This window comes from Kryptolebias marmoratus, linkage group LG20, assembly GCF_001649575.2.
Source record: "Kryptolebias marmoratus isolate JLee-2015 linkage group LG20, ASM164957v2, whole genome shotgun sequence".
Classification (NCBI taxonomy): domain Eukaryota; kingdom Metazoa; phylum Chordata; class Actinopteri; order Cyprinodontiformes; family Rivulidae; genus Kryptolebias; species Kryptolebias marmoratus.
The window spans coordinates 8996779-9011916 of NC_051449.1; the positions used below are offsets into that span (position 1 = coordinate 8996779).

The 15138-nt window shown below is 40.3% G+C and overlaps 1 protein-coding gene across 1 annotated transcript in view; it reads right to left on the reverse strand.

Annotated features, from left to right (window-relative positions):
- The window catches only part of agap3 (ArfGAP with GTPase domain, ankyrin repeat and PH domain 3), a 116649-nt gene that overhangs the window by 27562 nt on the left and 73949 nt on the right, over window positions 1-15138 (reverse strand). The window contains 3 exon segments of the mRNA XM_017425983.3: window positions 3609-3758; window positions 12254-12425; window positions 14031-14135. Coding sequence (XP_017281472.1) covers window positions 3609-3758; window positions 12254-12425; window positions 14031-14135 — 427 coding nt within the window.

The following is a 15138-nucleotide window of genomic DNA, read 5'->3' on the forward strand; positions in this document are numbered from 1 at the left end:
CCAGCGTCTGTCCCGGCAGCACAGCTCCGTATGGCGGGTGGAAGGCATGAGCTCCAACCTGCCTCCAACGTGACACCCAGCATTTGTTTAATGTCGCTTGAGGTTAAAGGGGAGGGCTGCCCCTCAGGGGCCCCAACCGTGTCATAAACACCTCTAATTATCAATTTCTGCCCCTAATGTTGTGGAAAATGACCCTGGCCCCTCTCATTCTGCACCTGAAACATGCACGGGGTGTGCTCTGCTTGCGTCAGACTTTACAGAGTCTGTAACATTTGTAAAAGTCTAGGGGAAAAAAAACAAAAGAAATCAAAACAACCAAAACCATAATACATAATCGAGCAGCAATATAAAAGCATCTGAGACCTAATGCATGGACATGAGGTCTATTTTCTCTGTTTTTCAGTCCTAGACTGTGCCTGGCTGCTAAATTAAATTTGTTAAGATGAGAATTATGTAGTTGAAACTAATCTGATTCAGAAAGCACAGAAATCACTGTGGCATTATTAGCTAGCTGTTAGTGTGTATGAGGGCCATCAGGACCAAGCTGGGTAATGAGTTGCACTGGGGATCAGGAGACTCTTTACCACTCAGCCACGATCACCTGGGCAGCAGAATAGGTATCAGACTAACCTGTGATTACAGTGTATTACATTCCCACTACGGAGATGACAGTTTAAATGTGCTTCAGGATGAAGGTTGTGGGTGAGACAAAGAGGGCGCTGCTAACAGCTTCCTGCATTTGCCAGTGCCACACTGAGAATAAGTGGCAATGAAAAAAAAAAAAAAGGGTGAGAGAGCGAGCAGCAGGGGGGAGAACGAAGGGAGCGGGGGGAGTTATTTCATTTTTATTCAAGAGGCTCAAGGTAAGGAGCGCCATGATTCCACTGGGCCCCTTGACACGGCAGCCCTGCCTGTCCTCAATCAAAGCCAACGGCTGCAATTAATGGCAAAAATTAGAAACAATCACCGCCTCCCCCTTATTATCCTCAATTAGAGCGTACTAATCAAGGCCTGATCGCGCTCTGCTGCTCTCTCCAAACTAAATGTCAAACTTCATTACAACCTGGCTTAGAAATCAAACGCCCCACACGCTATCACCCTCGCATCGGGAGGCCGACGTATAAAACACGGCGCCAATGGAAAAGGGCTATCTGTGCATTAAGTACCTGATGTGCATAAGAAAAGCACCTGTAGACGTAGATAAATTACCAAAGTGCAAAACAGCGCTGAAGAAATTCATTAAAAAAACTTATTTACTCAAAGACAGCAAAACACATCTGGTATGAAATATTTCTTTCTATTTTACTTATTATTTTTCAGTTGTTTTTGTGCCTTAAAATACTAGAAACAAGTGAAAATTTACACTAGAATTAAAAGATAAAATATTACGACTGATTGGATTGTCTGGCCGACCCTTAAAATGCCAAACTTGTTCAGTTTCTGCAACTTGTGATGATAAACAGCAACATATCTTCACATTTGTGAATGAGGACCAAGAAAATATTTGCTTAAACATTATTTAGCAAAACAATGTCTTAAAATTGTTGTTATGTGCATAAGATGTTAAATAGAGTTCACTATGAGGATGACTCTTTGGTTTAAAGCTACAATAATTATGCTTTTTGGGAGGAGTAGAACACGGACATGACTTTACTCAGACTTGGAGCAAGACTTGAGTTACTGCCATCAGTAATCCAATCACAATGCTCAGGCGACTGTTTAAGCCTCCTGCTTTTAATCCGGCGTCAAAGATTGAGGCGTACAATGAAGAGCAGGTTTTAAACAAGCATTCGGTGCATTAAAGAATGAGCATCTTTATGACTGGAAGCAATAAAAAAAATTGGGCCAGGATTTAATCAAAAAGCTGCGCTCAATATTCAAGAGATGCTCCTACCCCTGCTCCTGCCTTTGCTCAGAAGGTTTACAAATGAGAACATTCTTTAAATAATATGGAAATAGTTACCTGGCTAAAATGCATTCATTCGCCAGCGAATCATCAATCTGCTGTTTTTGCATCACATTTTAGGTTATAACCTGCAACCTTCACCAAGGATAATGGAGTGATTGGGCTTGGTTCAAGTCAATTCAAAAGGCAAAACATGAGCACCCTTCACTGTGCAACACCCTCTATTGATTATTGAAGACACATTAAGATGAGAGATAAGAAGGTTGCATTTCAATCAAGTTTAAGCTTTCTGATAGTCCAGTCACATTTTACACTACAGCTCCACTCACCTCATTTAATTCACTCTTTTAAATTGGAACGCGGCGTACAAAAAACACACACTTTCAAAGTTTTAAGCAACAAATATGTTGCTTTCGCTGTGAAAGTCTTTAGCTGTTGACGCCGACAACAGAAACACATTTTTTTTCCCTACAACAATCTATCATTTGATACGTTTCTAGTATCGTTCTCAGCTCATTTGCCTCATTCGAGCTCATTTGTGGTTACCTTAAAAGTAGCATGAAAATAATTGAAGAAAATAGAATAATGGAGCAAATTGTGAATCTGATTTCGTTGAAGACTGGATGCTGGTTAATGAGCTATGTTAATAGTGAGGGCTTTTCAGTTTAACAAATATGAAATGAGGAAATTCTGCCCTCCTAATTTCCACAGTTTAGGAAGTCCTCTGTAGTTTAGCCACCGTTTTGTCAAACAGTCGACTATGAGGACTTTTTATTGATTGGGGGGGTGGGGGGTGGGGGTTACAAACACATTATCATACAGTTTGAAGAAAAAGCCCACATCCAAACAGCCACACTAAAAGATTCTAGAAGAATACACACACACACACACTTAACACACCCTCGTGCTCATTTATTTGAGGACCCCACGAATCTAAGTAATTCTGCTTTGGGCGTGCTGCTGATGGGAGACGGGGGAGAGAGGGGGTGATGGAAGTGCCTGCGTCCAGGCAGAATTGATCGTTCGGCAGCTCCAAATGAGAGTCAGGCTTGTCTGCGGAACCACGAGGGCCGTGCAGTTGGACTCCAGCAGCGCTCGTAAAGTGCGCTCTTTAAACTGCCGGGGCCCCTGGGAGCCCATGGGGAGGGGGGGAGCCGCCGCCGCGCTAATGAGAACTACCAGAGTGCAAACATGCATGGAAATGACTGTTATTCTGTTGATGTGCATTTAAGTGCTTTTTTACTGCCAACCACAAAGAGAGGGAAATAACTGGTGATGAATGGTACTCCCGAAAAGCATTCATTTTCCTCTTCGGAAGAAGGGAGACGAAAACAGAGGAGGGGGGAGACAGAGAGGAAGATGGAAGGTAAAGACAGGATGGGTTGGAGAGACAGGAAGGGGGGGTGGCAGATATGGTGAATATATTATCTTACTTCACACAACTACAGTGACAAGGAGACAGTAAGTGGAGACGCATCGATGGCAGAAAGTTAACCTTCACTGTTCCCCCACCACCACCCCGCTCCCCTCTGAACATGCTGCTTCTATCAAAGAGCAGCAACATCAAAGGTCACAGCGATCACAGTCCTGATCACTTAATCATGAAAATGGGGCTTGTGTAATTTTTCAAAAAAAACACCTCTCTAAATCCCTTCTGTTTGTTTTAAACTTGGTATCCGTGACAATAGTTTGCAATTCTTACGGGCTCCGCTGCTTGTACTGGTGTTGATGGCTTCATTCCACTGGTCGGCGCTGGACACGGAGAAGGAGCGCTGGTGCATGCTGTCTTTGCTGCCGCCAAACGCCAGCCCGCCCGTCTGCAGGGAGATGCTGCTGTTGGAGTGAGGCGCACCTGGAGAAGACGTGACAAGGACAAGAAAATTACACGCTTTTGTCTTGGGTTGGGGGGGGGGGAACAAAAAAAAAAAACAATCTAGCCAGAGTAATTGAAAAAATCCAAACAGTCTGTAATGAAGTGATAATTATTTAGTAGCGTTAACAGTTTTATGGAGTTTGTGCTGTATTGCGTTGCTGCTGCCACCTTATTTGTGCACATATCTCTGTCAACCAACCCCCGCACACAGACACAAACACACAGAACCCTTCTCCCTCCGCCTCTGCCTCTAATTAGCCCTTAATTAACAAGATACACTCTGAACGCTAATTATCTCGCTTCATCCCTCTGACTGCCACATCGATCTCCACTGGCGTCAGCAGGCGTTCTCTCCCCAACTTCCAATCAGGCGAGCCACGGACGCCTGGCTCTCTTTACTAATTCATGGGCAAGGCTGCGCCACATGAGGTCTTCTCCTCCTGCTTGGTGAGCAGTTGTTACAACTACTCGGAGAAATTTCACTGACATGCTTCAGGTCATGTGAGTCAATTCGGATAAACTGCTGTTGCTGGAAAAAGCCTCGAAATGAACCGCGCCGCGTCATGCAACACAAAACTGTTCCCAAAACTAAAACTATAGGTAATTTAGAACATATCGTTTTTTTTATTTTTTTTTAAATGGGCACTTTGTGAGTTTACACAGGAAGCAAATAAAAAAGAGAAAAAATATATCTTTAAATGCTTTGATACTGAAAGGTTAAAATTCCAAATGTTTTGTTTTCGTAAAACACCCTATTTTCCTGATTTTTTTTCTCAACAATGCTTCCTTATCTTACAGGTATCACACATCAAGCCCTTTTATTCAGTAATTACAAGAGAATATCAGTTTTTGATTGAGGTGACAAACACAGAAAATATAGTGTGTGGCTCGTGTGTAAAGTAAACTAAGCGGCACGGGTGCTTGTTAGGATAATATGTCCTACTCATTATCTAGAGTAATAAGTGTATCAAATTCACATAATCATGTCTAATTAGTACCAGTAATTATCTTGTTGGGCCCAGGAATATTAATCTTCAGGTCCCAGAGGGGAGGGAGCAGAATCGCAGCAAGAATGGGAGACAGAGCGAGGGAATCATGCTGAGGAGCACCGACTAAATTAGCATGTTGAAATCAGAGCAGAGGAGGAGGAGGAGGAGGAGGAGGAGGAGGGAGCCTCAGAGTGGAAGAATTGGAAAGAAAATGTGAAACTTTGTTTTTGAAAAAGAAATTAATGAATAACACAAAAAATAAGCATGAACAAAATGTTTTAATTGTTTTATAAAGGCGTGGCTTGCATAATTCAGCAACAGAGATTTGTTTCCATTCAAGAAAATTCATGACTTGTCCACCTGCTGTTTAAATTCAAGCCCAAATAGTTTGTTTAAATTATTGAAAATCTAACAGTTTTAAGATGGACTGTAAATTCAGACTCTCTGGAACCTTCAAAAAAAATGAACAACAAACAAAAAAAAGACAACTGCTAGGCAACTTTGATACTTAAAATTCAACAATCATGTCTAATTGTCAAATTGGATGCTAATGATTAATGAATTATACATGTCTGTATCCATTAGTCCCCAGAGACCACTCCTGCATAAAGGGGAGGATAATGTAATTACAGTGCAGAAATAATCAGCTTGGGGCATTAAAATAGAAATGCACCCACAGCTCCAGCCAGGTCCCACTGCAGCTTACATCTTACATTTAAGAGAAACACGATGGTGGAGAAACTATGATGACCATAACAACCGCAAAATCAGGTCTTGAGCCTGAAGAGTTCAAGTCAGTTAAAGTAAAAATGATCCCAGTATAAATATACCATGTATATTTGTATATATGTTTATTTTGCAATACATTTTTACTGTAAGTCGCGATAATTTAATAGGTTTAATCTTACAAACAGGTTATATTTTATGACCAGAACTTAAATTTGAACGAAATGACTGACATTATGAAATAACTTGTAACCATAACAGTGGTGAAAAGTAACTACGTTTACATTTGAAGCTATTTTCACTCAATAGTTTGCGACAATTCTAAAGCCTTCTCAACTAAACATGACAACTTTATACTCAAAAGGTTACTTTAAAAGCAATTCTTAAGTTTTTATCCAGTGTTTGATTTTGCAAATAAAGATTTGAAAGTAGGACGGTCCCTGCAGCTGAAAGCATATAAAGTCTACAGGTGGAAATAGGACACTTTATGCTGTAGCAGGACCAGAATTGAAGTAAATTAACCGTTTATTGGGTAAATAAAAATTTTGGTGGTTAATAAATAATTAGAAATCATTTCTATACACTATTTTTTTTTGTTTGGCTAAGAAAAAAATACTGATTGACATTTAAACATCTTTGACGTTTAAAGAATCAAATCAAAGCATCAACTGTTGAGACTTTTTGTTCACACTTTTAAGGTATAAATAGGCAATTTACACCACTGAAGTGTAATTTGTTATCTTTTTTATTTGGAAACAAAATGATGCTGTTTTTAGCCTTAATGAGTTTTGTGAACAATTGAAGGTTATCCCATTTTGTTAATGATTAATTATGCAAATTCATAGCAGCTAACAATCGTTTGGGCTTTTATACATTTTAAGTTTTTTTTTTCCACCATTAAAATGAACCAAAAGATTATTTTGGATCCTGTATGATTACTAATAATTGTCATTTTATATAACAAATATTAACACTAACAACAAATATTCCTCTAAATATGAAAACTTTCCAACTGTTACTTTTACTGATGATTGTGTCAGTAATATTTGGACTAGCAATAATGTGACAATACTACTATTTTTTCTTTTTCTTTTGTTATTACAAAAATCCCAGAATATATTTTCTATTATGAGCAGACTTTATTGTACCTTCTTTTATTCTCCTTTTTCTAACACTAATGAACTCTTCAAAGTACAAAATCCTACTGTGGACAATAGTGTCATGAATATAAAGAGATGACAAAAGCCATATAGTGTCTACTGCAGGCTATCCAGGGCTGGGGTGTTAAGTGGAGGCGATGGATTAGCGGGGAGCAGCTCTGCCTTGCTTCTCATTTCTCTTTAGGCCGGGCCGTCAGTGGGCTGATGAGCCGTGACGAGGCCTGACCCCTCCGTGGAGTTGTTGCCATTATGTACAAGTAGTGAGATAATGAAGCATTCATGCTAATGTGGGCAGGGCAACACATCATCTGCGGCAGTGTAATCCACCGCCATCATCACAACCAGTGCCCAGATGTCCCCCTCCACTTCCCATACTGCTGCTGCAGCTAGTCCCACCACAAGCCACTCAAAGCAGTTTGTATTCACACTTGTGATGGTTTTAAAGTGGAATTTTACAAACTACATGAAAAACTAAAACATAGAAATGTGTACTTTAACTCTTGTGTGTGCTGATACAGCCCAATTTCTTTTTGGAAATAAAAAAGATCTTCCCATCCCCCTTATTTTCTGCGGTTTTAATGGCCTCTTGAAGATTCAGTAAACACAGAAGTATTTTTGCCACTACTTATTTAACAACAAATAAACAATATTTAATTTTATATACCTGTAATAAACTGTGGTAAATCAGACCAATTGATCATATGATTAGTAGTGTTAATAAATGTTATCCTGATAAGTGGAGGGACTCCGATTAAAGCCAAATTTAGGGTTCCTTGACCATTCCATTGCAAGCTTGTGTTTGTGGGGGTCTGCTATTTTCTTTTCTGGACAACAGCTTTCAGCCCAAATTTTTGTGACCGTGCAGACTGTGCATGCCGGCAATACATGTGCTTCAATAAAACTCCCATTTAAAAGGTGGCTAAAAAAAACACACAATAAATAACATCATGTGTCAAACCACAAGCAGAGGAAGAAAAACACCATTGTGTCAAATTCCTGATGAAAAATTACTTAAAATATTTTTTTCACTTGTAGGCAGTTGACAAACCAGTATGTTATTGCCACCTATTGAACTGGAGTTAGAACTGTAAAACTAGATCTCAATAGCTTGCACATGCTGACAGAGAGAAACAAGTTGAAGGCTAAAAAACACTGGGAAATACCAGTCAGTTGTACCTACCAAAGGCCAAACTGCAAAATGGTCTGATGTTGTCAACAACTGCGAGGCTGTTTGTTCTCAGCACTACACAAAACTGTGGTGCAGAAAAGGAAATGCTAAAACACTTTTCTGAATCCTCCACCTCCTCCTCATGGACCGGTAGTATCCCTCTCTCCCTCAGGATTGATTAGAAATGACTGGGCCCATTAATAGTTAGATACAGTGTATCTGTCGCCGGTGACATGGCAGGACGCATGTTAGCAGGAAGGATCATATTTAAAACGGTTCCGCTCAGCACCCAGCAAAAGAATTAAACCTGGCCACTTGGCAAACTCATGAGCGCATGCGTTCTCACATTTACTCTGTGTCTTCTCAACCTTTCCTCTTCATCTTCCCATCTCCCCTATCCACCCCGCCCCTCCTGCTCTGCGTCGCTATCCCTCTTCTCCCAGTGATTATAAAGGTCTTTAGATCTAAGGAATGAATGAATTACCAAAGGCAAAGACAAGGCTTGTGATTTAGACGCTGTGAATGAAAAATTACCCCTTTGTTCCCTTCATCAATTGCATGTCTAATGAAATCAAAAGCCCGATCGCATAATCAGAAGAGGGTCCTCCACCCAGAGAGAGACCTGATGTGATTTGTAACCTTTCTTTTCCTAAGTGGAGATTAAGGCAAATCTCCCTCACATTGTTTCCTGGTGCAAAAATGAATGGCAGCAGAAAATCTTGTGAATTTGTCACTAAGGAGTCTTACCAAAGAAACAAACAGTTGGGTTAAAAAAGGAAGAAGAAGAAAAAAAAGAGCAAAAACCAGTAGGTGCTGTTTTCCCCTTTTGTCTGGCCTGTTTTTCATGTTCATTTGATGACTCCCTCCATCCAGTGCTCAAGGTTAGGAGTTTGTAGGAATGGACAACCTTTATCTAATGCCCTGTGTTCTGTAAACTCATAAATCTTTCTGCTTTTGACTGATTAACCCACTGAGCAGTGGCAGCATCTTGGTCATGTTTAACAGTAACCTGTCTGGTTGGTTCTAATGGTGTCCAATGACCGGTCTTTGGCACTGAACTCAGTCTCAGTAGGTTAGCTTGGGCCTGAAAGATGAAAAGACTGCCTATTTCGCAGCTGATGAGGGACCCCACCTTCCTCTGGGGATCACATTCACTAATTAGTATTAATTACTCTTAATCCTAGCCCCTATACCCAATCATTGGCCTGCCAGACTCCAAGCAGCTTCTGGTGTTACAGCTCATTTAGAGAGCAGTCCTATTTTTAATTTTGGAAGTGGACAAACTGTGGCACATTGCTGAATTTGCAACTACAAGCGATATAATACAACCAGGTCAGCGTCACAATGACTTAAAAAATATCGTTGTTTGGATATAACTCTTTAGACATCAGCACAATGCTTAAATATGCTTTAATTCCCCAATCAGTAATCTACAGAATTAGTAGATTTGTCAGAAATGGTCATTAAGTCATCATGTGTATGAAGCAGCTAATTTGCATGAATGTAACTTATAAAATGTAGATAATTAATCTGTTGGGAGCCATTTTTATGATTAATCACAAACAGAATACCCCATAAAATTAGTTCAGTAATAAAGTACTAATTGGGTCACCATTATATAGTGCATTTGTGATTTGTTACTTTTTTGAATCAGGGACTGAAACAGATTACAGGCATACCTTAGTATTGTTCAAAATTTACCAACCTAACTGACAATCATTGTTATGGTGTGCAAACTTTGAAGGTTTTGGCACAATCATGATTTTAGTTGTGATGATTTTGAGGAAAATAAAATTTGCTGTTTTCCTTGACTGCGTCTATGACAGACACAGGTTCTAAAAATCCAAACTAACTCTATAAAAAACATTTCATGTTTTATTCACAGTACTGTAATTTGTCCTTCTTTTTCTCTTAGAAAATGGATCTTCTGATGATATGTATTCCCAAAGCTTTGCAAATACACCTTAAATGTCATATTGGACAAAGAGAAGCTCTGTAGTGGTTTGACACTGTGTGGTGAAAGATCTTAAGATCCAATGCATCCATTGTTTTGATCTGTAAAACTTTCTGTTGTAGTTCTTCCCTTTAAAATTCAAGTTAACTTTAAACCAATCAACATCTGAATGACATATAACTTGGTTATAACAAAGAGGTGTCACAACGGGTTTTTAGGAAGAACTTCAGGCCCCAATGCACACCAGCCTGTCTTTTTAAAGAGATACAGTAGTTCAGATCTATGGTTGTTTTAGGCCTTTTCACAAAACGATTAGGCAAATTGGCAGCCAAGACAAGTTTCTCTTTAAGCTGCGTTTCATCACTGTCTCAATCGAGACAGCCAAGTCTCATATTAGTTTACATAAAAAAAGTCAGCATCACAAAATATTATATAACTCTGCAGTGTTCATGAAGCGCATTATGAATAAAATGTGTGTTAAACATTTTGGTTCTAAATCCTATGTCCAACTGTTTGCTGTCTTTCATCACTGGATCACACCTTTGACCCTCAATGCGGATTACCCTTATCTATCAATCGTTATGACTCTATCACTACCTCCTGTGGCCACTCAGAGGTGTAACAGAAATGGGTTGACTTTAACCTTAATGCCTCCAATGTTGCCTTGGTCCTTACGTAAATCTCCCTATGACAGGAAGAAGGCATCCAAGCTTGTGAGAGGGGCATTAGATTGACAGCAATGTTGAACAGTGGTCTTTTTGAGGTTTGAGTAGTCTTAGATTGCAAAAATCTCCATATTTAATTATCCTATATTTTTGATGCTGCCAGAATTTTGTTCCTGCCTGTTTTTGGTTGTAATACAATAACAAAGACAGTCATTGAACCTGTCTCACTGTCTGAGGGCTGTCGTCTTTTGGCCACAAATAGCCACATATCTTTATTACTTCCGTCAAGGAGGTTATGTTTTTGGTAGTGATGGTTTGTTTGTTTGTCTTTTAGCAAGATTACTTAAGAAACTAATGAACAGATTTTGATGGGGTTGTCACAAGAAATTGTTGATTAAATTTTGGTAGTGACACGGATCACGACTTGGATCAAACTATTTTTTAATGACACTATGGCCTTGGCGAACATTTGTGCTCTCTGAGTGGTTCTAGTTCTGAGTGATCTTTCCTTTGTGACAACCAGCCATTACACAATAACTGAGATTTATTCCCTCCTATGTAAAACTCTACGTGCCACCATAAATCAGATTTAAACAGAGAAAAAGAACATGAGCTGTTTTCAAACACGGATCATGGTCCTGAAATGTTCTGAAGATGTTCTGAAAAGGTGGCGTGTGAAAATGCAGAAGTGTGCAGCATTCTCGACTTCTTGCAGAAATTTTCCCCCTAACCCTTTAGTAAAACGTCTTGAAGGGCAGCAGGTAAGACAGTGGACGAACACAGCAGCAGAACTTCCCGAGCATTCACAGGAAATAAGCAAGTGTGCATGCTGACAAGAGTTGCTGGTTCTACCTCTTTTCTGCTGACCTGTAAGTTGCTTTTCACTTACTTGTCAATACTGTGGATACATACAAATAATGTGGTATTGATATCAACACAAAAAGTAATCAAGGAGCCTCATGCGCCATTAATGACCTGCATCTTGTCCTTCCTCTAATAGTAAAGATGGCCCCCTGCATCACTTTGTGAGGGAGTGTCTTTAACAACAAAATTGCTCATACATTCTAATTAACATCTCAGGAGTTCATATGTGAAATGGCCAGAAGAATCTAAATCATGTAATACTTTATCAACCGGTACAAGTGTGTTGTGTTGTGGGGTGTTTTTCTGTTCTTTTTTATTTCGCTGTGTGTAGGACGTTTTGGGGCTGGAGCCATTGGACAATATGCATTTAGACAACGGTCAATGACAGAGCACAGGTGGGAGAACTATAAAAACATACCTAAAAGCTTATGCACTCACACGTGCACCATCTGCAGGAAAACATCCCCTTAGGGGGTCTGTGAGTTTCAGGCTTATGTTTGTTTTCTGTTCTTTGAAATTTAAGAACTATAAATTAATTGCTAAACCACATTTTAATACTGGGACTTATTGCTTATTTCTGCAACTATATTATATATTTTTTCCCTCTAGTATCCAGTTTACTATAAAAAGGCTTTGTTGGAGTTCTCGGTGGGCAGGATGCCTATATTATGTACTATACTGAGGCGCAGTTGTAAATGGCAAAATTGTAATGGTATTTGTATGAGGTCTAAAAAGTATACAACATTACCAACAATGGAATTGGTCACATTATGAATTCTCTCTAATCCATAAGAAACTACAAAAGTTATCAATCACTTGAATAAATGATTTCAATGAAGTTCTTGTTGGAAAACAGAATATTTTCAGCTAAATCTGAAAATTCCTAAATGAACACAATTAAGTTTCCTAACTTGGTTTCAAGACGTTGAATGCAGCAGAGGCTAATACCTGTGCTTCCGATGCCAAGCTGCAGGGTGCTGCGGTCCTTGGTCAACCCATTGGTTTTGGGACTCGCACTGGGTGCCACAGTTGCCACAGCTCTGGGTGGTCGCTTCCCGGGAACTTTGACCGTTGTCCTCAACAAGTCAATCTCTTTTCCATGAACATTCTGCATATAGTCCTGTGAAATGACAGGAATGAGCATTCAGTGCAAATAACATGGCAAAGATACTCTCTGATTTAGGCATTTGATTACACACAGTGGACCACCAACAAGAATCCAAGAATTATGGAGTAAAAACAAATTAAAAGACTATTCAGTTTCCATCCCCATTAGTCACAACCCACCTTAGACCTTCCACTAAGAATGTGTGATGGTGGAAAAATGATTGTAAAGCCATTATACATCACCTGTGCCCACGCCAGCTCCCTAAATAGCAAGATGTTAGGCTTAATGAATGCAAACTGTCTCATTCTGTTTCAATTTGCCTGTTTGATTTGGTTTAAAGCGACTACCGCCCAAATGTGGGAAGCCAAGGTGAAAATCATCGGGCTCAGCAGAAAAAAGACCCAGATAGAGGCGAGCTCGGCCCTTGCCGTCCCCCCAACGGCTCCTCTGCTTTATTACCGTGTCATAAAGCACTCATTTCTTTCCCAAGCCTCCTCGCTAATTACCCAGTGAGCGCTCTCATTTCATTTTATTGCTGGAATTAACAGCCAGATCGAAGCGTGCAAAGCTATTAAGATGTGTGATTAAGCCACATTCAATTAGTTTCTACAAACAATTTAATTGATGTAGCAGATAGAATTAACAGAAGGTGATTGTGTAGATGGCTTGGCTGACTGCGAAATTAAAGGTTCCCCTCTTCCACTCTCTGGCTGCCTCCCTCCTTTTCCTTTCTCCTCCTTCTCTGCTCCACTGCTCCAAATGAGCTTGAGCTGTTACCCCGTTAATGTAACTGTCTGCCTTATTTCACCTTCTCCTGTAAGTCAACACATTCATAGATTCATAGATTGCCCCGATGACCTGTAATAGCTGTAATGATCAAGAGATAGCCTGTTCAGTCAATTACATACATCACCGTAGCCCGGCGCTGCTCCACTTTAACTGCCTGTAAATTAAACCACTAACACACTGTCAGAGGAGCAAGGCCACACACAAGGTCCGTGTCTAACTACTAGGACTGTTTTTTGAAGTTTGAGCCGTCTTATTAGATGCGGCGTCTTTCTATTCATGTGGCAAAATGATCTAAACATCTCAAAAACAAGAGTGGAGAAATCAAAGAGTGATAGAGAGACTTGGAGGGGCATCTCTGAGTGCAGCACCGGGGCTGCTAAGCTGTCTGCTGCCAGCCAGTCGAGTGTTTAAGAGGTATTAGTGGGCCAGCGGGATTCTGACAAAGATGGATGTGGGAGGCTGGTCAGGCTCGGCTGCCATGCAGTGAGAACCATTATAAATAAAAGCCAGCGTGGAGTCCGCAGGAGAACCGCCATGTCTCCATTAGCCAGCAACGTGGACGGACACCACAGCGAGAGCGGTGATGACCACAAGGACACCCTGTTTTTCTGTTTTTTACTGCTATGTTTAAAGTCAAAGGGTTAGCTAACATTGTCATTACAGGAGGCTTTGTTTAGGGAATAAAATCACAGGAAATGTACTAAAAAGGTTTGCTCACATTAAAACCCACACCTTCGCATCAAAACCGCAAAGTAACAAAACTCTGAAGCTCAGAGGAGAAAAAAAAAAGGAAAAGGGAGAAAAAGTAGGGGAGGAGTTGATACTCACATGTAAACTGGGGTGGTAAGTGAGGACGCCATTATCACACAGGGTGACATATTTCTTTTTCCACTCCTTGTTGAGGGATTTGCCACTTCGCTTCAGAAGGATTCCCTGTAAGAGACAAAACACCACGGTGAGCATATGCTTCTCCGAAAGCAGCATGGTTGATGACAATAACCGTTTTAGATGTTAAATACCATGAAACTGTGTAGTTATTATTGCTGCTATAGGTTTGTTATGGAGCTTATGTGGAAATTTTTATTCATGGCACAACGTAAGTCAAACAAACATGTGAAATGACAATTATTTAATATGAAAAAAATAAGTAGCTGCAATTAATTTCCTAATTTTTGCCTATTCTGGTATAATTTGATAGCCATTCATAAAGATGGGACAATCCAATTTGCCAGACCTCCTCCCTGCATTCATACACATTACACGCCGACCTCTAGAAGACCCCTCAATCCTGGGATTAAAATGTGATCTCCCCTCTTCAAAGTCCCCTCAGTTCTTTTTCTATTCTACTTTATCTTTTGGGGGCCTTTTAGGGTCTTAGACGGTTTCCTTATCTGTAGAGTAAATCCACTGGTAAACAATGCAGTTCCTCTGCTGGAGGTGACCAAACGCCGCTGAGTGCAAGGGCCAGAGGCTCTCCGGGGTTAAACAGCAAGGAGGGGCCCGCTTAATTAGGGGATTAAGCCGGGGCAATGTTTGTGCTTTTACAGCCAGGTCCTGAGTTGTGTGTGTGTGTGTGTGTTAAAAAAGGGGAGGAGGTGGGTGTGGTGTCTTTTTGCTAGTCGGGATCATTCTGCAGCCTTTAATCCTGATTAACACATCAGGAAGAGGTGACCCTTCGTGACCTGGGCACCAAGCTGTTTGCCGACAATCATCCTAATCCAAATGCTGATTCATCTAAAGGGGAGGCCAATCCTGACTGTTGATTTCAGGGCAGGATCAAAGAGTCCAGGTTTCAAATCCTGTCATTATAAATGCTAGTTTGGAGATTCTCGCAATTTATGTTTCAATCTGTATGTCAGGCAAATTATAGGTGATAAAGTTTTGACAAAACAGCAAATTAGGGAAATTTCTAATAACAAGTTTGGTGCAAATACAG